At 38.0% G+C, this 25,552-nt stretch overlaps 1 protein-coding gene across 1 annotated transcript in view; it reads left to right on the top strand.

Annotated features, from left to right (window-relative positions):
* Nucleotides 1-10,856: 10,856 nt before the first annotated feature.
* LOC140169999 (ubiquitin carboxyl-terminal hydrolase 25-like) overlaps nt 10,857-25,552 on the top strand; it is a 29,609-nt gene continuing 14,913 nt past the window's right edge. Inside the window, 6 exon segments of the mRNA XM_072193312.1 lie at nt 10,857-10,962; nt 20,119-20,368; nt 20,946-21,072; nt 22,541-22,703; nt 24,518-24,613; nt 25,286-25,435. Coding sequence (XP_072049413.1) covers nt 10,921-10,962; nt 20,119-20,368; nt 20,946-21,072; nt 22,541-22,703; nt 24,518-24,613; nt 25,286-25,435 — 828 coding nt within the window. The 5' untranslated portion in view covers nt 10,857-10,920.

Below are 25,552 nucleotides of genomic sequence, written 5' to 3'. Positions count from 1 at the left end.
TACAGTTTTTCAAATTTCAAAATTGGTCCAATCAAGCTCAAATTCAACAAGAATTATCCTTATATGATCTAAACATATTTGCAAACATTAATGACCCCAAAGCTCCAAGTGAAGGGGTCAAAGGTCAAATTTTGAAATTAGTCTAATCAAGCTCAAATTCAACACTGCCCTCTACTGCCAATGCTGACCTCTAGCACTTTCCCCCATCACGGAGCAGCTCAATGCACTTTCCCCTATCAATGTTCAAAATTACAACGCAATAGGACAAATGTGTGAGAAAGTATTGCAAAAAAGAAGCAAAACCCAACCAAAATGGAACATACATACATCAGAGGGCCTGCTTGGAAAGCAGTGCTTGTCACTGAAGTTGTTACCCTCAATAGAGAGACAAAAAGGCTACCAATAACAAAAAGATTCAGCAGGGTTTTTTACTATACAGGCATGTGCTATATTCATGCTGAAAATACATATCATAGAGGCCCTATATATAATATATAGTAAGCTTACCTTATCAGAACAAAGTCAATAAAATATCCTCTTTAATCACAGTCCCTGATTACAACCACATTGTAACCTAATGTGCAGTCTACAAGCATGTTTGTATCTTCATCATGATAAATAAAACACCATAATTTGCTCTAAAATATGGACAGTACATTTCCAAATGCAAATCCTGGTGTTAACTGCATGCATGCCACATGGGCAAATTTGAAAATGATGAGTCATTATCTAGACATGTGATCAGTTATTGATACAGTTTTGATACACTACAAAAGGTCAGTTTATGAAAGCCCAATTTGATACACTTTTGATATACCTCTAGCCACCCAAACTTAAACTAAGTCCAATTTAATACGCTTTTGATACACTGTAGGCAGCCAGAATTTGACTAAGTCCAATTTGATACACTTTTGATATACCTCTAGCCACCAAAAATTAACTAAGTTCAATTTGATACACTTTACATACACTAAAAAACAGGCAAAGTCCAATTTGATACACTTTTGATACATCTAGCACCAAAAAATTCATTTTGATACACTTTACATACACTAAAAAACTGCAAAATCCAATTTGATACACTTTTGATACACCACAAGCATGGCCAAAATTAACTAAGTTCAAATTCGATACACTTTTGATACATTTTGATACAGTTAGGTGGTATTTGATACAGTTTTGATACCCTATATTTTCAGTTGATACATTTTCAATACACCCTTTGTATATCAAAACTGTATCAAATTGCCGTTTGATACAGTTTTAATACACTTTGATACACTTTTGATACACTTCTTGCTGTATAGAATTTCTGCTAGGGTGAGCTTCCATGATGGGTCATGCAGTGCTACAAACAAACCTGAGCAGTCCAGATACTGTTATATTAGACAATGAATAAAGAAAACCCTGTTCTATAGGCCTGACCGACCTAGATTTTGAACAAATTGGCAAAAAAATTTTCCTGTACAACTGAATGCCAACCCAAATTTCGAACATTTCAAGAACAAATTTTTTATTTGTATTTTCCCCAATGGAAAAATATTTACAGATTTTGGTGATTTTTTGGGTCATTTCCAAATAAATAAAAAAGCCAGACTGACCGACCATACTTCAACCTGAGGCCCGTCCGATCATAGGACAGGGTTTTTTTTCATCGTCTTATGGGCGATTGGACATGTTATCGGTTAAATCTTCTTAATTCCAAGGGGAGAACCTTAGGCACCCCAGAATGGGTCATACAACACTACATTAAAGCTTTAATTAAAAACCAATCTTCCTGGCAATAGGGGCTCCCCGGTTGTGGCACTCAGTGTATCCATGGGTACTAATGCTCGTTTTAAATTTCACGAAATTTGGGGGTATTTTCAGATAAAGAAAAGAGATTTGTGAAACACAACAAATAGGGGTCATTTTCATACCACTTATTTGCAAAATTAAAAAAAGACCCTCTTCATTAACGAATCACAATCCTATGCACCATCACCTCTGTTTCATTATTCTGTGCGGTGCACATTACATCACATCAATTTATTATATGTCGCATACAACCGTAGTCCAGTGTCGTGCATTATATGTCCTACACGTTTCCGGCAAAAAGGGGTTGGCCCTATATTAGAAATATTGTTTGTGTTTTATAGATGATACACGGAGACGAAGTGCCGGATTTGGGAGGGGTTCTGGATCTGCCACTGTCATGCCTACTTCCCCCTTTCATAAAAATCATAAATAAATTACCTATTGCATGTCTTCCTCCGCTTCTGTGCTAAGCTCATGTCTCGAACAGAAGTCATCATCCATGTATGGTTTTCAAGTATAGCCAGAATTTCTGAGCTGTCCTTGCAGCTTTACTGTCGTCATGCTGCTAGACCAAGATTGTGCCACTAACATGACTACATTGTGGATTGTTCACCAGGCGTTGATGATACTATTACCTGTATTCATGAAATTAACAGTAGATTGAATAAATACATGATGGAAGTACACTTTGCATTGTTGACATACCGTAACCGGACTAACCGGGTATAAATGTAAAATGCACGATCTCATGGACCTCGAGTCAGTAAAGTAAATTTTGAGATTTTCTCAAAAACTCAATTTATAGGAATGTGATTAAATGCTAATTGGATTCCTTCAATCATTTCCTTTGTTTATGTATTTTTGTTGTTGTTTTGTATTGTTTGTTTGTTGTTGAAAAAAAAAAAACAGGGTCAGGCCAAAGTTAGGGTCTTTCGGGTTACCCCAATAGGTGGCGTAACTAGGGTTGGTAGCGCGTGGGACAAGAAACGAAATTGGCCCCCGAGAATATCTTGAAACAATTGCGCGTGGAGCGCAAAATGTTGGACAAATAAGGCCTACCACTTATTAATTTTGGTCACTAGAAGTTGAATACCTGGTATCGGTCTTAAAATGTTCTTTTTAACTGACTTTGTGCTGTAATGTGTGTGAAGCAAACAAAATTTTTGACTTTCATCGCTTGGAGGGGCACAGAATCGATGCTGAATTGGTCAATTTATGCGGCCCCTAAGGTTAGCGCCGGGGCACGTTTTCTAAAGGACTGAGTTCGTACATCACTGCTGGTATTATTTTTTCCAGATTTTCTTCAACAAATTAATCGGACTGCCAGCCGTCCAGTGCATATTATTTTCCACAACTTCCACAAGGTCCTTTGCACTCTAGACGTTGCGCGCATAGTACGCGATGGTTAACACATAAACATGATAAAACTAAAAGGAACCCTGATTGAATAATTGTATACATCAGGTAAATTAGCTAATTCTTGGCCAAGGGAACCAAGGGAGAACAGTGCCAGTCAGGGAAGACAGGATTGAAGGTTTGGGTATGTAAATTCAAAAAAACGGATGATGTGTAAATTTAAGATTTGTGTAACAAAGTATCAGGCCATGCGGGCAAAAACTGGGTGTGTCATTACAAGTTTGGGTGTGTAAAACACTCCCTACACGGCTGGCTGTCTTGCCCTTGGTGCCAGTGCATTGATTGGTCACCCCAGGTTAAATAATAAATAAATAAATAAACTCGAACATTATGAACGCATGCACAGATAACATGCATGGCCAGAAGAAAGCATGCCCGGGCATACACACGCGCCTTACATAGTCATTACATGCTACATCATACATTTAATGGACGCCACCACGCATGATCGTATATCGCGTATTTCAAACTACAACGCAAACACACAACCTTTGATACAAACCAATCACACCAAGTGCTTTGCCATGGTTTGATTCACTTCCTCGTTACTAACATCATGACATGACAGCTCACGCTGACGTACATCTCGCAGTGAACGCAAAAAACGTCACGCTATGTCACTGTCAGGCTGCGCATGTGCGACCGCTGCGTTCATTTAATTGGAATTTTACTTACCTGGCTGTATTATTGAAGACCGAATTAAAAAGTCTAGTTTGCGTCTGACGTCCTGTTAACCAGACCAAAAATGCCGTACTGCGCAGATCAGCAACCAATCACACCGCGCCGCTGCCCTGACGTCAGACACAAACTAGTCGTTTTAATTCGGTCTTCAAAATAGTTGTAGTCAGAGCAGTAGTATCAATTCAATTATAAAAAATAATAACATTAAGTATTTCTTGGCCAAATTGGAACATGCACGTTGCGTCCATTAGGGTGCATCTGTTGCCCCCTTTTTTTCAAAATTGTCTGTTTTCTATCTGTCCCTAGTTTAAATTTGTTCCATTGCCTAAATAAATGCCTGCTGCAAAATTTTAGAAAATTTGAACATGATTTAGGGGGGCCTCCGAGAGGTTGAACATTTGAAATGCAAGGTTGCCGAATTCGGCAGGCTTGAAGGCTTGTATTTCAAAAACTTTAAATTTGACCAAAATTTGGCAAGAATCAAATACTTTTTCTTCAAGAATGGTACTTTTTTAATCATATTTAGTTACTACATGGTACAATAGGTCTGTAAGTAACCTTGTGATTGGGGTCATTGTGATGCATCAGCCCCCCCCCCCCCTGAAAAAAGTCAGCTTTCCTTTCATTAATGGTAATATGGCTCAAAATCAGGATGGAATTGATAAAAAAAAATGTTTTCAATCTGGGCTGTACAACATTTTTATCATTAAAGTATTATTTGGTTAAAACTATAGATGAGTTGACTTTTGACGTCATTGCCTGGCAGTTTATGCATTATGCATTATCATAATTCCCATTGTTCCTTGCATGGCAGTATAAGCGCACATCATATTTTGTTTAGGGCCTGTGCTTTTAAAACTCCTGCCACATCCCAATAAGGTTATTGAACAGTGTAGTGGTTGTATGCGGTTCACTCAAGCATATCAAGTCCCCTGCCTTTGTTGATATAAACATTGAGGTCAACTCATCTAGATACATCCCTCAACCTCCTTAAAAATCTTTGTTATGAACATGGATATATTATATAGTACATAATAACAGCATATAGTTTGAAGAATGTTAAAACATAACTTGAAATTGTTCATAACCATTGATATACTGCATAAACTTAAGTTTAATAAAACACCTAAAAGTGACAGTTCCTTGAAGTAGTTTATCCATACCGTAGCTTAAAATCGGTGTTTGCTTTGCGTTGATGTCCATTAGGCATTTTCTTTTGGTCTTCTCCTACAACTTGATGAACATTCTGATACTGTTCTTCAGACTTTGCTGCTGACAGGTATATAATGCAAGCTAAACATCACGTTGCTTCACACCATGCTCTGCACAATAGTTGACATTCAATGCATCAATGTTTGCTAGTGAGGCTTGGTATGTAGCGGAGTCTGACCAGGTTTCAACTGGTTCCGTTAGAAACTCATGGTATATTTGGCTTATTTGCAAACTGTTTTAAGCATGAACCAGGAATCAACTAAATCTGTAAGTGTTGTAGACTCAGTGATAACTGTGGGGAACTTGGGCTTTCCAAATCAAGTTCCAAAGTGGTCCTTTGGGGCATTCCACTTGTGGTTTGCAGAAGACTATCAGCCAGTGCCTGTCACTCTCCTGTTGGTACCTTGTTCATGAATAAGCCATGGGAACAACATTTCTGACATCAGGTACCATAAGTGCCACTTGATACCTTTAAGTGCACTTTCTGTAACAGAGAGGTTCAACTCAGCAAACTACGCCACAGTTTGAGGTCGTTCCATGGGGTATCAACCACAGAATTACATGTCAGCCACCAGCCACTATACTCATTGGTAGCAAAGGCTGTGCAAAGTCTCTCAGTTTTGTACCCAGTGCTTTATAGTTCATGTTCCTGTTGTGAGCTTCTGGATCTCGGCCTCTAGCAGGCAAATTTTGATAGCATTCAGAAGTTTAGCCATCCATCTGGCTTTGTGCAGTGGCCGGCTACTTGAATTTGATAGACTGCCCAGCATCTTACAAACTCACAATAGTTCTCAGCTCTCTTCTTAGATGATCTGATTCAAATTGCAGGACTTGAAGAACCTCGGCAACCCAGTCCACTATCATTGTCTGCAATTCCACATCTAAATGAGATACATCTAACTGTATCTGTGGCATGTTGTCACTGTGTGCCAGTGAAACCGAAGTTCTACCAGACAACATGGGAGGCTTCAATTTGCAAATCATAAAAGACACCGAGCCAACATGATGACGACCCCCTGTGGTCTCATATAAATAGTGGTCTTTGAAGAGCCTCCTAGTGGCACATGCTGCTGTCACATGTCCAGTGCTTGATAAGTTGGAATTATGACAGTTGCATTTGTTTCATTAGTACTAAAAATTCAGTTTCTTTTGTGAACACATGTTTTTGATAGGGGGGGGGGGGTATCATCCATGACCCCCTCCCCACAAGTTTACAGACTTGTATGTACCATTTAAGAATCAAATATGATAAATAATTGCCATACTTGAAGAAAACATCAAGAGTCCAGTTAGTATTTTGGTCAAAATTTGAAATATTTGAAATGCAAGCCTTAAGCCTGCCGAATTCGGCAGCCTTGCATTCAAAATATTCAAAGCTGCGGAGGCCCCCCTAAACAATCTTGGAATAAAATAAAATTTCACTGCAAGTAATATTTTGACCAATGGAACATTTTAAGACTAGGGACAGAGCAATTGCTCACTAAAGGGGCAACAGATGCACCCTAGCGTCCATGTAGTGAAGCGTGTACGCAGTCAGCAGTGTAAAGGTCCGTTCATACTACCACTGCATTTGCGATGCGTTGCTTTGCGATGCGGTGCGTTGCCGCACTGCTGCCATGCCATGGTACTGCAAACTACTAACTATAGAAAAATTATCAAATTCGTGGACATCGTGGAACATACTCTTTGCGTGGCTGTGCGTAGTAAGCAGTTGCACGCGAGATAGCCTCGCTAATATGGACGCGTGAGAGTAGCGTTATGCTGCGTGTAGTTAGCATGATTAGTCGCGGAGTAACAAGCGTAGTTGAATGTTCCACGATGTCCACGAATTTGATAATTTTTCTATAGTACTGGTACGGTACTGCATTGTGGTATCGTTTTTATCGCAATAAAGTTAAAGTTAAATACATTTTAACTTGGAAATGCGACGAGTTGCGTTGAGTTGCGGCAAAAAGTAATCAATATATCGACATCTCAAAGCAACGCATCGCAAATGCGATGTGATACTTTCTTCTGTACCGTACCGTGCTATATTCGTGTGTGTTTTATCGCGGAGCCACTTGCACTAGCGTTCAGAGACTGAGACTGAGTGTTCCAGTTTGGCCAAGAAATACTTAATTTGATTTATAATAGTAATTACTATTTAAAATAATAAGCATATGACCCTAAATAAACTTACCACAGTCAGTGCAGTATTTAGGTCTTTTCTTGAAAGCTGGACGTTAGAAGATTCAAATCCATGACATAAAAGGCTAGCACTAGCCACTAAAAGCAGTGACCAGGGGCATTGCAATGGCATGCCATGGCATGGCCATGGGCATGGCCCATCACGATGCTGTGCATGCTGTGTGTACAGCAATGGGTTTTATATAATGGATGCCTAGAATGGATAAATACTCCGACTGATGCGTTTTAAGCTTAATCAGTGCATGAGTATGAGTGCAAAACGTCGTCTGCTGCAGCTGTCCTGACCGCCGGTCTCGATCTCTCTGCGGCTCCGTTCGTTGCGTATTTTCACAGGATTTTCACCTGAATAATCGAAGTATCGGCAAATTCACAGTCTCAACAGACTCAACCCCGGACTTAACCGATCGCTTACATACCAACATAAACGGACCTGTAACTGAACTTTGACTCTATGAGGTTATTACAAAAGCTAAATTTTCTCGAAAACGGCCCATAGATACTGGAATATATATGGCTAAAATTTAGATTTTATGTTTTTCTTCGTATGGTATTCATTTGGAGTGATTTCAGTCTGTAATAAAATGGCACAGATCAAATGAATGTCTATGTTTCTCTTTGTTTTTATATTTCTAACGAATATGCTCAAAAAATCCCTACACCACGTTAATTTGCGTATTTGAGCAATCCTATTTCCCTGAATCCGCGATAGTAGTATTCAGTTAGTCAACAGGCCATAATCCTCCTTCCCCCCCTGAGGACGTTCTATGTCATGGTTTCCTCCACTTGACCGGCTGTTGACAAAAAGCGTCTCACGGCAACTATCGCGGACCGTGCGTTTCGCACTGTACGCGTGAAGCGTACGCGAATTTACGTAACACCTTACGCAGTGTGTCAAGGAGATGCCGTCCGATCCGGTGAGCATGGTGAGCGATTTTTTTCCCGTACATTATTTGTAACGCACCGTGACAAGCACTTAGGAAAACCACTTTTATCACCTACTATTTTTGACTCTTCTAACTCCTAAGGGGGGTGAAAAAATGACCACAAATTTTCTCGGGAAAACTGAGTTTATATGATTTTCTATGGGGTTGACCCATAATTTTCATGTCAAAAAAAAAAAAGGGGGGCTTTTTTTTTTGAGGTCTGTAAAGGGGCCCGGAAAAATTTCGCGATGAAATGTTTTTGCATCAGGCCCTTAACAAGTGTTTGTAAAAGACAAATATTATTTATCTGAACCTGACCCTCTAGGCCTATATTTCCTTTTTAGCTTCTTTCTTTAGATGGCGTATTTTTGACGTGAAAAAAGTAAGTCTCTCTCTTTCTTTCTTTGATTCATCGTTAGCAGTATATATCATTTAGCAGTACCCCTATTTATTATTTATCTATTTATAAAAGTAACTTATGGGGTTTCGTTGCTTAAGGGCCCCTAGGCCTATCCTTTCTTTACTCTTTACTTTAAGAAAATCCCATATAGAAAAATTGCCGAAAAACGGCTTGTGACCGATAAATGCTAACTTCGTCAACTACATTCATTTTTCATTTTGGGTCAAAATATAAAAGTTACTACAACTTTATCAAAAAGTGATCTGAAATTTTGTGAGAGATTATCAGAAATTTGTTCAAAGGGGTCTTTTGGTGACAGAATAATAAAAAAAAGGTGAGAGGGAGCCTTAGGGCCTAAAACAAAAAAGGGCAGGTCATTTTGTGAGAGGGAGTTTGGACCCAGGGGAGCCTGGGCACTCACTAAAATGAGGTGACGGACGGGGATGCGCGGCCACATTGACCCACCGTCAACTCCCGCTCACCCAATGATCCCCTTTTGTTTTACTGCAGGCCCTACTCCATCTCACCCAATGGCCCTTTTTTGTTTTAGGCCCCACTCGAACCCATTAGGCCTACCCATGATGATGAGCTATGATGTTACTTGCCAATGAGTGCAATAAGCCTCATCGGAACTTTTTGGGACCACGGTCCAGCATGTTTATTTATTTATTTTCAAAATAGGCCTATAACTGAGAATGATTACCCCGGTACATTTCTTGAACAAAACGGTGAAATGTGATTAAAGGAGTATTTCGTGATCCTAGCATCCTCTTTTTATGACATTTTTCAGTACATATCCACGAAAAAAGCATCTAAGTAACAAATTACCGAGTTGCAAAACTTTTCGTGATAAAAACTCGAACGGTGGTGATGCAACTGCAAATTTCACTTTTGCAAACCTAATCATTCACCGAGTTACGCTGCATATTCACCTCATTTTTTTCAATCTCAGTGATTATAGTCTAAAAATGATCAAAAATACCTTTAAAAATACCCAGGGACCTCAAAATAGGGAGCATCAGTTACTATGTCCGCCTAACAACTACATCGCGTCAAACAAAAAAAAAATCTTGCGTTTTACGGCGTATCAACACGCCAAACAAACAAAAAACGCGTATCATTTAGTTCGCGTCATCTCACGACATCGCGTATCAACACGCTGCCTCTGAAGCAAGTGGGAATAATAAACACGGGAAAATCAAAATGAGTGAGGAGAGTGCATGGGTGCCATGGGTTGGCCATGATACTACGGACAGATAAGAGGCAGAAGCGGAGAAGAGGGATGTGAACTAAGGGGGAGCAGTGGAAAGAACGGGAGGATAGGGGACAACACGTGGGGGGGCAACAAAGAAGAAGTTGATTAAAATGAAATGAATGAAATAAAACGACTGATCAATCGGTAATAGGAAGTTGATAAAATTTTTCGCAATAAAATTAAAACTTGGAGGGTGGTGATGCATTTGGTAAAATTGTATTTATTTACGAACCGCGAAAGACGGGTGACCGCTAGTATTACCAAAATTTCAGTTGATTCCGATTTTGCGTTTGCGAGTTATGCATGATTATGTGTATTACACTGCTCCATAGACAATACGTTGTAATTTAGTTTGTGCACCAGAACGAAATTCAAATTTCGTGATATCTTTGCTAAACGAATTAATCTGCAAGAAATATTTTGTACATAAACATTATGTAGCCAGAGTATTCCAGTGATAAAAAAATCTCAACTTTTTTTGAGAAAAGTGGGGGGATGAGGCTGTGGATCACGAAATGCCCTTTTAAAGCCGCCTTAATATTCGGTCAAATTTTAACTTGGTTATTCTTTGCCAAATATTATAGGCTAAGTTACAACTGCCTGTAAAGTTTTCTGGTAATAGGCTAGCCAAACTAATGAGATAAAAATAAAAACACCCCCCCCCACACCACCACCCCCCCCCCCACACTGTCGGATACGCTATTCAAACTTTCTCTATATTGCTCTTTAATGAATTTGGCTGAATCCAATTAGATGTAAGTTGGGACACGTGTAAACATTAGAAATATGCTAAAATATATTTTTTAAAAAGTGCTTATTTTGCTTTCTACTCATTTTGTAGGATATGAAGCTATATGAACAATACAGCACGACAAGCACTGTCGCACATGTGATTTTAAAGGAATTTTTGTTTTATCATTTTTCATTGACTAAATATATCCCCATCGTCTATGAAGTTCCATATGCCAAACTACAACGTAAAGATCCCAGGTATCAGCCAAATTGACCCCAATATTAAACATGGCGGCCATGAGACGAACACAAACAGAATGACTGTGGAACATAACGTGTTTCAAACCCACGTTCTTAAGGTAAAACCAACCCTCAAAGTGACTAACGTATATCTAGTTGAAATATTTATACAATATTTGTGCACCATGGAGTCTCATATAAAGGTTTGAGCCTGAAATGGCTTCCATATATCGTGACATTCTTTGCATTCTTTCATCGTGAGTCAGTCACAAACACATTACACAGTCATGACAGTGACAGTGTGACAGTCAGTGACACTGACAGTGTACGTTTTTAATGCACATTGATATTGATTTATTGACGGGGGTGCGTGTGTGTGTGTTAACAAAAACATTTAGAAGATATTACTTTTGACTGACAGATTTATACCATGATACTGTTGCTGTTCTGGATTAAATTATAGATTAGGTACATGGATCAAATCCATGGGTTCCTACAGCAGGGCCGATCTGGGAGGGCTGATGACACACAATCGATGGGTGTATAGATTAGTTGATTTCTCTTCTATAGTCTACCCTGGTATCCCAAAAGTATAATTGAAATAATTGGATAGAGCAAGGGTCAAAAACCTGTATATTTTAATGCTAAAATATTTAGATGGATTCATCTAATAGTTCTCAAGGGCAGGCTTTCTATAGTTGTTGAAGGGTTCAAATACAAAAAAAGGGGTTTAAAAATTTTGCAGAACAAATTTTCTTTCTGGTTTAGTAGTAATTTGCAAAATAATGAATTATTTTCAGATTTTGCATCTCAAAGCGCGCACAAAATTCATAACGCAGGCGGTGGACGCTAAACTCAGAATCAAGTTTCAAGTGCCTTATTCTATGAAAAGTACGCTGACGCAGAAGGTACATCCTCTCATGATCGAGAATTTGTTATTTTGGCTATGAGAGGCAAACCTTAACACATTTGCTAGTCAGCCAAATTGGCCTAAACCGGGGCCCAAACACAACAATACATATTTACATAGAAATTTAAAAGAAAAGATTGGTCAAGGAAATCACATGAATATGTTGTCTAGACTATACAGTTACTTCACTTGACCCAAATATATGATCATGAGACAATCGCACATGTATGGAATTTTAGAGGGGTTTTGATAGCAGTTCCACATAGAAAAGCTGCTATCATCACTGTTTTAAGACCGCCGAAATGCTGTTTTGTTAGCTGAATCTTTTTGATAAAAGTCAATCTTTGACAAGATACAGAAGCTTCGGAAAGTGCTATGACAAAACGGTTTTTAGTTTTGGCTTGAAATCTTTACTCAAGGGCTGTAATTTGATGTATAAAATGATGTGGTTTAATGGCAAATTTGAATTCACTTTTTGATTTTTCATACCTACTAAATTAAAGACCCATGATTGAGTGATCCCAGTGCAAACACAAGCGGCTAGGGGACACAGGGGTATTAACATGGCTGTGTACTCTAGACGTTGTTTCTTTCGTGAAATTGAGCTTTTTTGATATTTATGTACTTTGTGTTATGTTTTTTATAAATACAAGGAAAGAAAACCAAGTTTTATAAACTCCAACTGCGCTATTTTATGGATTTTATTTCACTATTTCACTCGTGTTTGCAATTTTAAAAGCGAGAAAATCTTTGTTGTATCAGCGGGTACACACGCACAACAACGCTTGTCGCGCTCATGTAGTCACGGAAGTTGTTAACGCACAGATACGCTGCGCATACGCGACGCTTATCTGCATGCGTGGCACATCCTTTGGAAGCACTAATTAGTAATTTCAAGTGGTCAAATGGCTCCGTTTTAGCTGATAAAATGTGGGTTTTTTCAAGTTCTTTCCCCGATTTACATATCAAGTTATGAATGGATTTCGCTCTAACTTGTCAAGGGGTTGTGGATTTTCCCCGATGTTCACGTAATGTGAGGTAGAAACACGAGCAGGGATGTGAGAGTTCCTTTTTTCAGCTGATTTCCTCTTTTTTTGTTGCCAAAATTTATGTGTTTTTCTTTTCTTTTCAGCCCATATTTGGCATTTTTACCCTGATTTTACGCTGTTTTTAGTGATTTTCCTCGTTTTTGGTCTGTGGCCTCTCACACCCCTGCACGAGAACTACCACATTATCCTGTGAGCTTCGATGAAAGTGCAAAATGTGACCACTTTAAACTTCAACGGCCATTATTTCAATGTTCATTTTCTTGGTAAAATGACGATTTAGGTACCGTACATGATAACTCAATAAATACAGCCAGGGTCGCGCTAATGCGGCGTCTTCACGTGTCAGGGGCGCATGGAACTGTTGTTGGGGCGCAATAAAATTAACCTTAAGCTTACCTAATGCGTTACACAAGAATATCTGAGACGCACAGAAAATCAGGCATGTAAAACCTTATGGACAGGGCATAAAACAAATCCCGATCATTTCAGACAAAATGTCAAAAATAAATGCTCCAAGTCCAGAACTATATCAGATCGTTCACTCTGATCTGTTGAAACAGTGTGCAAGTCAAGGCTCTGCGAATGAAATAGTGTGACAATTGACTCCACTTGCGAAAGAATCTCTCCCTTGTATAAACTGTCAGTGCAGTGGGGGATTCCCCCGATCATGCATGCACAAATGTTTACTACTCGGTGATGATCGCGTTTTATCAGAAGTTTTATACCATAGTAAATCATCATTTAACTAATTTTCATGTCATGCTAAGTAAAAATGGAGTTTCCTCAACACAAAAAAGTCAACTTTGTATTCTTTATTGATGGCAATATAGGATAAAATAGCAGTGAATTAGCGGCACATGGTAAGATTTGGGGTGTTGAATTCTGCACTTTATTACATTAAAAAGACACATAAACATAGTCACGTCGTGTGATCATAATTTTTCAGAACTTTGCCAGTTTTGAAGGAGTTGATTCAGGTTTAGGAGGTGAAAGGTCAGAATTAGGGTTAGGACTACGTTTTCGATAATTAGGGGTTGGCATTCTGACTAAATAAAAAGCTCCACTAACAATAACATTTATACATGATGAACAAACAGGACTGGATTGTAAAAAACAACCCCTGAACAAGGACTGGATTGTAAAAAACAACCCCTAGTTTTTGGGTTTGCACTCCCATATTTTGGAGTTCAGAGGTTGTGCAATTATGAGGGTAAAATTGGGGGGGGCAAGAATTTGTTGGCAGCTGGGGGGGGGGGGCAATTTTGGCAAGTCAAAAGGAGGGGGGGGCAAGTGCAAGTGATTTTGAGCACACATTCATGGGGCATGTTCAAAACTAAACGCTCGAAACAAACTTAAGAAACAGTAGGCTTGTGGAAACTTTTACATTTTCCTGCTTGCGACGAATACAGTTTTTAGCAGGCCGGGTGCAAGCAATATTTACCTTTTTTTAGCCGTTTGGAAATTTTACCCCCTGGGAGGCTCATAATTATTGCACGCTGTATTTTGTTTATGGCCACGCGTTTTGAACTCGCCACCCAAAAATGGTGGTGTTGTTACGCTTTTCCAAATCAAGACTCGTTCAAATTGTTATATCTCTGCTTAAACAAAAGGTATTGAAGTGTGTTTGGTGTCATTTTGTAGCTAAATGTGTGCCCTAAAAGACCTCCAAAGGAGAATTGTTTATCAGCTAAGATAGTGGAGTTAGAGTTGTTTGAGTTCAGAATGACCGAGGTGGGGATGAGGCGGTGGCGGATGAGGCGGTGGCGGTATGTGCAAAGTCTATGGGAAATAAAGATTTTGTGTGTGCGTTGAATCAACTGATCATATCTTTGCATCCATATGGGCTACAGACATGGTTAAGAGCTCTTTTGAAAGATTATTTATTCTGCTAATTGTTTTTAATCATTTTGAACTCTTTATGATTGGTTTAGCCTATGAAATGCAAACTTTTATGTGCAAAACTACCTGTTTTCATATTAAACACTGTAGTAAGCAATGCGGATGTCTTCAAAATCTAAAAGTTGCCCTAAATTTTTAATTACTTATCCTATCATAGTCAAAGTTTACATTTTCTGAGAGGAAATTTGATGAGGAATCTAAATATGGACTTACTTTTTTTGTATGGGCTAGGGGTAAAATGTTTCAGTTCAAAATATGTTGAATTGTAAAAAAATTTGAACATATTTTGGGACACCCTGTATTCCGAGATTACCAAACAGCTGTGATTTTTTTTCTTCCAAAATCAGTGGGCTCCCCCTAACCTCTAACCAAATCAATGTTGTTTACTTTCAGTTTATAACTGCAAGTTAGTAATAAGCAATGCATTAAGTGACCCATTTTTTATTTGGATTTTTTTTATTCCACCCTGTATAACTTCAAGGTCACCCTGTACAATGAGTTGAAATGTGTATATTTAAATTGCTTATGCCTTCAGCTTTCCAAAAAATGTATACTTTTGCTAGTTTAGGGTTGATAGTTGTGGAGATATTCTAATTTGAAACTTGATTGGTGTAAAAATTCATAATATTTGTGATGTAACGCTAAGGGTGGCGAGTTCAAAACACGTGGCCTTATGTAAAATGCATAATACAACCCCATGTCCAGCATATCGTAACCTCTAATATTAGTGGGTGATGTTTCCAGAGTCAGACTCGAACCCCTTAAAAAATTCCCATTGGACCCGTTAAATTTGACTTTTGGAGGGCTGAATGAGTCCAACAAAAATCACTCGGACCCCTTAAATTTTGAAGCCAGCGCTACCCCTGAATACAGCATCTATAGGTAAGCAATTATGCTTATCGTAAGAAGCAAGATCGACTTAAGAAACCGTTTTCTCATTTGTTTATATTTTGATCTATTTCCTGATTTTAGGCATCATTTTGTGCAAATAGGCATTTGTGAATTTTTAAAAGTTCATTTTTATGCCTTATATGGTCAATATACCAAAAAATAAGGCCAATATAAAAAAAAAAAAAACGGTTTTTGGATTGAAGCCTCAAGATTAAGAAAAAATAAAACCAAAATATTTAAAAAGAGTGTTTTTGTTATGATGTACCCAAAAATAATTGCCAAAAATTCACTTTTTTGTGATTTTCTTCAAAATTGTTGTTTTTACACCAAATCTGTATAAATTATATTCAGATTCCTTGATGTCTTGCCGTTAAAAAAATGCATACTTTTATACGTCTTGCGTGAATAATTACAAAGTTATGGCACTTTTACAACATGCATGTCTGAGAGTACAAGTACACAGCTACCTTAAACCTTGTCAATCAATGGTTATTCTATTGTCCACCAAAGTTAAAGCCAGTGACATAACCAATACGTTTATCCATGATCAATCCAATCGATAGGCAATTATCCCACCAACGGCAAATCGATCTGCATGGCACAGCACCGTGCTGTGCGACATTGACTAGGTATGAAAGGTGAATTCAAATTTGCCATCAAGCTGCATCATTTTATATTTCAAATTAAAGCCCTTGAGTAAAGAAAGCCAAAACTGAAAACCGTTTTGTTTTGTCATAGCACTTTCCGTAGCAAAGTTACATCTTGTCAAAGATTGACTTTCATCAAAAATATTCAGCCAATATTTAATGCATCAATTAAAAAACAAAACAGCATAGTCTCATGATAGTGCAGATTTTCTATGTGGAACTGCTATCAAAATCCCTCTAAAATTCCATACATGTGCAATTGTCTCATCACCAAAAACAACAACATATATTTGGGTCAAGTGAAGTATGGACAACATTTATTTCATCTTTTCTATGTAATGTATTGTGTTTGGGCCCGCTTTGAGAAAATTCCTTCATTTCAAAAGGTCTTTGTTACTTTCCAAATTCCAGTCATCTTTTCATGGGATGGGAACTGCTGATTTTATGAAGGTATCTTTAATTTCTTGCTTTTTCAATTGTCTCAAGACATCAGGAAAACACAACACCAAAGCATTGATTAGACTCCGCATTGCCCTCACGATCATGAGGACCATTTATTAAGCTATTTATGACCATTCAACAATTTATATTCATATACATAAATATAATTGAGATACATAATGATAGATTTCATAGCACTTTCATAGCAATTAAGACCTGACATAATATAAATAGAAATAACCATACTGAATTAGTTATCTTCCAATAAATATTATTAATAACACAATACAAGAATTATTGGAAAATGTGTACAACAAGCCAACCATACAGGCTGGACATGCAAGAATTGACTTCTGTATCACATTTAACCACATTTCATCTTAAGCAAATACAGATACCTCTTTGGATCAAACAGAGGATTGAATTGGAAATCAATATTTATAACGCAATTATTAAATAAACAGAAATCTCCAAAAGAAGAAACAATGCCAACTCTATCAATGAATTAAACCTTTAAATCCCTATATAAACTGGTAATTATTGAAAAGTGAGCCAAAATTTACTATAAAATAATATTAATAAATGAAATAATCCACTGACAAAAACAATCAAGCCAAAAAGATACTTCAAATAAGCATAAATTACTCTACATAAAGCGTAGTAGAAAGTGGAGACAATCTACTGACGAGATTCCTCAGGATTTGAAGAAACTCCAGACAAAGCAGCATAGTAGAAAGTGGAGACAATCTACTGACGAGATTCTTCAGGATTTGAAGAAACTCCATACAAAGCATTTATTAAGCCAGCACAAAGCGTAGTAGAAAGTGGAGACAATCTACAGACGAGATTCTTCAGGATTTGAAGAACTCCATACAAAGCATTCATTAAGCCAGCACAAAGCATAGTAGAAAGTGGAGACAATCTACAGACGAGATTCTTCAGGATTTGAAGAACTCCATACAAAGCATTCATTAAGCCAGCACAAAGCGTAGTAGAAAGTGGAGACAATCTACAGACGAGATTCTTCAGGATTTGAAGAACTCCATACAAAGCATTCATTAAGCCAGCACAAAGCGTAGTAGAAAGTGGAGACAATCTACAGACGAGAGATTCTTCAGGATTTGAAGAACTCCATACAAACCATTCATTAAGCCAGCACAAAGCGTAGTAGAAAGGGGAAACAACGAACACACGAGATTCTCCAGGATTTGAAGAACTCCATACAAAGCATTCATTAAGCCAGCACAAAGCGTAGTAGAAAGTGGAGACAATCTACAGACGAGATTCTTCAGGATTTGAAGAACTCCATACAAAGCATTCATTAAGCCAGCACAAAGCGTAGTAGAAAGTGGAGACAATCTACAGACGAGATTCTTCAGGATTTGAAGAACTCCATACAAAGCATTCATTAAGCCAGCACAAAGCGTAGTAGAAAGTGGAGACAATCTACAGACGAGATTCCTCAGGATTTGAAGAAACTCCAGACAAAGCAGCGTAGTAGAAAGTGGAGACAATCTACTGACGAGATTCCTCAGGATTTGAAGAAACTCCAGACAAAGCAGCATAGTAGAAAGTGGAGACAATCTACTGACGAGATTCCTAAGGATTTGAAGAAACTCCAAACAACGCAGCGTAGTAGAAAGTGGAGACAATCTACTGACGAGATTCCTCAGGATTTGAAGAAACTCCAGACAAAGCAGCATAGTAGAAAGTGGAGACAATCTACTGACGAGATTCCTCAGGATTTGAAGAAACTCCAGACAACGCAGCGTAGTAGAAAGTGGAGACAATCTACTGACGAGATTCTTCAGGATTTGAAGAAACTCCAGACAAAGCGGAGAGTAGCATAATTTGACATACTTTCATTGAAGCATCTTTGACAAATGAGATAACTGATTTACCCTTCCAGCTACTGGGAGGGTGGGTGGGATTTTTGGTCCAGCATGATCGGAGGAGCAAATGCAAGTGGCCTACTAAGAAAGGTATGAACACAACAAAGGAAATGGAATTAAAGCAGATACCTGATTGGCTGCACCCCACTAAAGTGCCATCTGAATGGCCAGGAATCTGGGATTGTTGCTATAACAACACAACAACTCCTACAACATTCCAATACCATGACCCAAATCAATAGCATAAGTTTCAAGAGCACTTGATATGGCTCAAGTGGAACTGATAGGATAATTGTCCAGACTTGGCTGCACATGAATGCCCAAGTTTCCCTGATGCTGAGACAATCTGGTTTTTAAAAGATTTTCAACTTTGAAAAACGTCATTATTTTGAAATCATTTGATTTTGGAGAATAGTACCAAATAGTCATTTTATTTTACTTGCTTTCAAACAGTTGTTAAAATTTACATTGCTTTACCCCATAATTTTTCTTGTCAAAGCTGCGTCCTCCTTCCAATATATTAACATTGACTTCAAAGTGAAAAATAATTTAGTCCAGGGACATTATTGGCATAGCAACTAAGCGTGGTCTAAAGAAAAAGATCACCATTTGACCCTCTGTACCTATAATCAAATTAAGTATTTCTTGGCCAAACTGGAACATGCGTGTTGCGTCCATGTAGTGTACTAAGCGTGTACGCAGTGGAGCGTGTATACTTTCTTCTGTACCGCTATATTCGTGTGTGTTTACTGCGAGCCACTAGCGTTCACAGTGTTCCAGTTTGGCCAAGAAATACTTAATTTGATTATAGCTAGGCTGTGAGTCGGACAGAATCGGATTTCTCTTGTACTACGATCTGACATCAGAGTCTCTGATACGAATTTTGAGCTGGGAGCTATTAAAAACAAAAAGGGCACACAGAAGAAAAATACAGGTATATTAATTATCAAATTCTCACTTCCTAGCTTTCCTCACATGATAAAGAAATTATATTTAGTGCATCAGTGTAAATTTTGAGCACATTAGAAGGTGTAAAATGATCAGAAAATTTTGTGACTGAAACAGTCACCAAATACCGGCACAGGTAGTTATTTTATCACACAATTGTCAAACTATATAGTCTTGTTCGCTGACTGTATGTGGCTCAATTGCGAATATCAATGGCAGAAACCTGGGTGGTAAAGAGAATATTTGCGATATAAAAATTGGGTGAAAAGTTGCCCTGCTTTCTCTAATTCAGTGTTGTTCTTTGTGGGAGGATGGAAAAGAGAAGGCCATAAAGTTTCAGGCTACATACTGCCTAAAAAATGTGTAACAAAATGTCAAAGACGAAGTAGTTCTTCAACTTCAAGGTGAAATCACTGAAATAATTTGCTTGATCATGTCGGAGACAACAATCCTGTCTTTCAGACTGCCCGAGAACTATACAAAGTTAAAAGTTTGATACATTTTGTCAAGTACTTGTTTGATTCTTTTTCCTCATTAAATTAAAATCCAACCATATTGTGTTGTATGAAATTTAAGGTCACAATTCTTTCATTAACAGAACCAGGAAACTATCTTAAACCAACTCAAGGAAATCACTGGAATCCAAGATGCCCAGGCTCTCCGGCACGCTTACGACGCCAGCAACGGTGACATTGCCCAGGCCATAAGTCTCCTAACAGATAGTTCAAACACTGCCGGTATGTGTCAGCCAGCCCAACCGACAGTAGCAGCACCACCAGCTGATCCTGCTGTGGCTGCAGCGGTGCCGACAACAAGCACAAGGCCTAAGAATAAACAACAAGGTAAGGGTAAGTGACTAACCTCATTCATTAACCTCATTAACCCCACTTAACTCATGCAAAATTTAGATTTGGGGGGGGGGGGTGATGTTGTTGATTTGGTTACCACCTGTTGTCTTGAGCCATGTGACTTTTTAGAGTTGGAAAGAGTGAAATAATGATTTTTAAATCACGAAGATATGGGAGCAAATATTAAAAAGTTGTATTTATCAGTTTCAAGTGAAAGAATATATCTTAGTGTTGATAAGTATTAAGAAATCACAAAAGTCAGGCGTGGACGAATGTGTCTCCCCTTATTTTGCCTTTAAGAGGTGGTCTTGAATTGCTACTCATTTTGAAGTGGTACAAAGGAGAGACAAGATAATTCTTTGTTGTTACAGGGAATTAAAAGAAAGGTGGGTTATCCAACATTAGGTATTTTGTTTTCACCATGTTAGATAGTGATAAAGAAGAGAGCTATAAATCACTCAATTGCAACTTCAGAGGAGCTGTAGAGGAGCAATCGCTCTTGCTCTCTTATAAGACAGTGTCTCTTATATATTGCTTTTTGATAACAAGATGATTTGTGTTGTTGTGTATTATACAGCTGATGTGATAGATCTGACCCAAGAGAGAGATGAGAAAGAAGATATCCAAAGAGCCATAGCACTGAGTCTACAAGAGAACACTCAGACTAGTATTGGTGTATCCGCAGAGGAGCAGGATATTAGTAGGTAAGGCAACTCATTATACCTAGAACCAGCGGCCGACAAATTAACTGTTTCTAAGCATTACATTTTCTCACCAAAGGTTCTAATTTTCATGTTTTTTGGGTATAAATTCAGAATTTTGCTTTTAAAAAAACCCATGAAAATATTTTTGACTGTCGGATTATGTGTAACTTTTTGAAACCAAAAAATTAAAAAAGTTTTAAATCAGAACTCTCTATACTGCTTCAACCTAGAAGTACAAACCAAATCTATGGCATCGGCGGTTGTCAAAAAAATGTGATGCATAAAGAGCATGGTGCGCTCAGCAAATACAAATCGTGCAGCAGTTGGCTCGCCAAAGAAGCATTTACGCACACATTGCACTAAAATAATTATTCTCATACCTCCAGTTTCCGAGGTCTATTAACTTTGTACTTCTGAGTTGACGGACTATAGAGTCAAATTTTCAATTCAATGAATAAAGCTTATAAATTAGGGTGAAAATTCAAATCCAAGGTGGCGGCAACCACGGCAAATAATACATTAGTAAATGCTACAAAATTACATGTAATATGCCAAAATGTGATTTAATTAGTTTTTTAAATGAACATTCTACTATAATTTGGCAGTGAACTATGGAAGTTGAAGTTTTGTCCATGCAATTTCACATACCAGACATGCAGCACATGCCAGTTTTGTAAATTTCTTCATTTTGGTCACTTGAAAAAAATCAGTGGACATTGATTAGAGGGGAGGCATGTATTAAGAACAGTACTGTATCTAGACATTGTATCTGTGATTCTGATAGCACTGACTGTACCACTACTTATGAAGTCTGACACTTTGCTACTGTGTCCACAGTAAACATCTTGGTATGCCACAGCTGAAAAATGTAACTTACCATGTATGCCCTCTGTTCCTATCAGATTCTTTGTGTAACTACAATCCAGGAAAAAAAGGTTGGCACACTTTGCCCGTCTTTTGGTATATCTCTTCCCCCGCTCCCCCAATTCAATGTTGGACCAAGCCATGTTGTCAACAAGTCTGTGAGACCCTCCAACATTGAAGTCTGTACTTCACTTATATTGCATGCATGTTTCACTAGCCTCTCCAATTTTGATAGGGCACGCATTTCCATTGTTTAGTGCAAGTGTGCCAACTATTTTTTTCCTGGATTGTAGTCCTTGATATATGTATGATGCAATTAGATAGCGACTAAACTTGGTAGGAGTCAGTGCAAAAACAATAATACTTCTTTGATTAGACAGATATATTGCAAATTGTGCTACATGTATTACTCCCATCCTCACAATTTCTTCAAGTACATACAAAAATTTGTAATTTTGCCGCATTCTGTTTCAAATTTTGAGGGAGCTAATCATATTTTCTGTAATATTTAATGGAATTATCCTGATCAAAATACCTGGATTGACCCATTCAGTGTTCCAGTCAGGTCTTAGCCTGGGAGGCATCAACAAAACTTTAATTTCAGAGCATTAGAACAAAGCATCGCAGACAACAGTGTCGCAGGAATACGCGGTGCCAACACCTGGTTTGTGGATCCACGCAATCCATACGACAGGCAGCGAGAAAACGGATGGCCGGTGGGATTGAAAAATGTGGGCAATACATGCTGGTTTAGTGCCGTCATACAGGTTGGTGTGCTGTACTTTGGTACAGTATATAGATTCTCATTGTCTTATTTCTAGATGTCTTTCACAGTGTATCTATATGTCTGCCTTTATCTCTCTGTCTCGATCACACACCCCCACACACACCCCCACATATATACATACCCACTCAGACGGAGAGAAAATGGATGGCCAGCGGGATTGAAAAATGTGGGCAGTACATGCTGGTTCAGTGCTGTCATACAGGTAGGTATGCTGTGCATATGCGTATTGAATACTAAACATACTAAACAAGCATGGACGACTGCGTATTGACAGTGTTACAAAAGCGCCCCCATACACTCATACTTGCACACACCTACTACTTCTTCCTCTTATCTATCCATGTGTATTTCACCTTTGAAATTAACAATAACATAATATAATGCGTACATGTAGCTGACAAGGTGTGAACTTTGAACTGCATCCCGAAATCAATGCGTGGGGAGAGTGCAAGACCATCGTAAGTACAGTAGAGTTTAATAGCTGCCATTTGCAATATTTCAATAAATGTACTTCCTTTTGATCAATAAGACATGAATAACCCCAACTACATGTAGAGGTAATACCTTGGGTTAGCTTAATGGCTATCAGGAAAGTAATACAGAACATCAGCAATTTACAATGAGGGATTGTGCTACAAACTATAGGTGATTTGCATAAGGCAGCTATTACATTCTACTGCACTCAGGATGGTCTTCCTTCTGCCCATGAATTGGAAATTTGTGAGTGTTCCATGCACATAATAGGCTTTGCTGTTGTTTTTCTAGAAATTGGAGGGATTATCAAAGATATTATGTTTTTAAAAATTTTCACCATTCAACAATGAGACCAATATTTTATCTTAAATAAAAGTTTATTTCATAAAACATTTCGAGTAATGGCTCTATACATGTAAATTGCTATCCCCCAGTGTTGTCTGCTAGTGTACATACGTTAATAACCATGATTACTGAATGGGAACCAAACTAATTTAAAGGGAATTTTGTCATCCCCCACTTTTCTCCAAAAAATTTGAGATTTTCATACCACTGGAAACCTCTACCTACATAATGTTTATGTACAAAAAATTTCTTGCTGATTAATTTGTTTGGCAAAAATATACTCAAATTTGAATTACGTTTTGATACACCAGAACGAAATTACAACACATTCCGCAAAACCAGAATCAAGTGACAATTTTGGAATAAGTTTTTTGTGGATGTCTAGATATCTAATGAGAAATCATGTCATAAAAAGTGCTCGTTAGGATCACAAAATACTCCTCTAATAAAAGTAGGGAAGTACTTTTATTCTTTCTTCATTTTGATATCAGATTCTGTCTTTATCAGATGCTTACCATTTGTCTGGTTCGTGCACCCATGCTTTTTTCAAAAGAGCAAAAATGGTGTTTTAGTTCAGCAAATCATTGATAATCCCTATAACAAGTTTTTATGGAATATAATTCTAACAACTGATTGACCAGATGTCCACCATTCATCAAAATTTGCTCCTTGCGGTTTTGAATTGTTATTGATGATATCTTCACCTTTATTAGCATAAATGGTATACTATGTCTTGATGTGATGATTGCTCTATGAAGTACAAGTTTCTACATACCGCAATTGATTTTTGAGTGTCTTTTAACCCTTGGCTGTAGCCATTTACTATTCATGTGTGTTTTATTTAGTTCATTACTAACCAGCGTCTTCAGATTTGAAACCCCACCAAGGGGATTTGCAAGTTTTACTTTTTGTAAAGTAATTTAGGCAAATACGGTATAGTAATGACCAGATTTTGATTTGTTTTTCTTGTTTCAGTCGTTGTTTCACCTGCCAGCATTTCGTCAGCTAGTTCTAGGATTTGTACCTCCTGCAAACGCCCAAGCACAAGTTGAGAATGTGGAAAGTAGTACGGTAAGGCTTTCAGCATAATTTTATGTCTTACAATGTAGAAGCTCTTTCTTTAAAATCTACGCATCTAAAATAGGTTGTTACAAAACTCCTATAATTAAAGCAATAATGTGTGATTTGCATAAAGAATAGATTCTTATTTAAATGTTTGTTTTCGCTGATCACATTACCCCCTTTTAATTTCGAGACAAACAAATGAGGTATAACGAAGAAAATTGTGATTCATTCCAATGCCTACAATGCGTGTACTACGCTCGCCGATCAAATTACATGTAACTGCATGGAGCATCGCGCTCGACGTGTGTACATACAAGCTGACATCCACGGTACATGTTAGCAAGTACTCGATCGTTGAACTCCGAATAAAACCGGGTCGACCCGGTTTTAATACAAAAAGTTAAATTTTGCTGTTATTAAAGCACTTCAGGCTTAGTCTTTTACGTGTTATTTTAGTATACCACTGGGCATTATAATTATGCAAAAAGTAGAAATCCGAGTAAAATTGAGGCGTCGCTGTGAAGCAAATCACACATTATGGCTTTAATATGGAACTTGCTAATTCTTATCATGTAGCCAGAAAACAGCAACAATTATAATACAACATGGATAATTGCATATCGACAAATCCTTTTAAATTGTTTATTTGTTTATTTTTTGCCCTGATTTATATTATAGCAAGAGCATCGTAATCTACTCTTCATGACCGAACTGAGGGGGCTGTTTGCATTGATGTTAGGTAGCAAGCGCAAGTATGTTGATCCAACCAGTTCAGTGCAGATTCTCAAGGCGGCATTTATCAATAGTGGAGGCAGCGATAACCAGCAGGTGAGCGTGGTATATTACATTGTTTATTTTGATGCCTGTGTAGTTAGCTCATCACCTGTACAAGTTTCCAGTATAACTATTATCTGGTGCAGTGTCGTAAAGTTTTGTGTGGCACAA

The sequence above is a fragment of the Amphiura filiformis genome, chromosome 14, assembly GCF_039555335.1.
Source record: "Amphiura filiformis chromosome 14, Afil_fr2py, whole genome shotgun sequence".
Classification (NCBI taxonomy): Eukaryota; Metazoa; Echinodermata; class Ophiuroidea; order Amphilepidida; family Amphiuridae; genus Amphiura; species Amphiura filiformis.
Note: the sequence above shows the minus strand (reverse complement) of the source record. Positions and strands in the feature narration are given on the sequence as shown.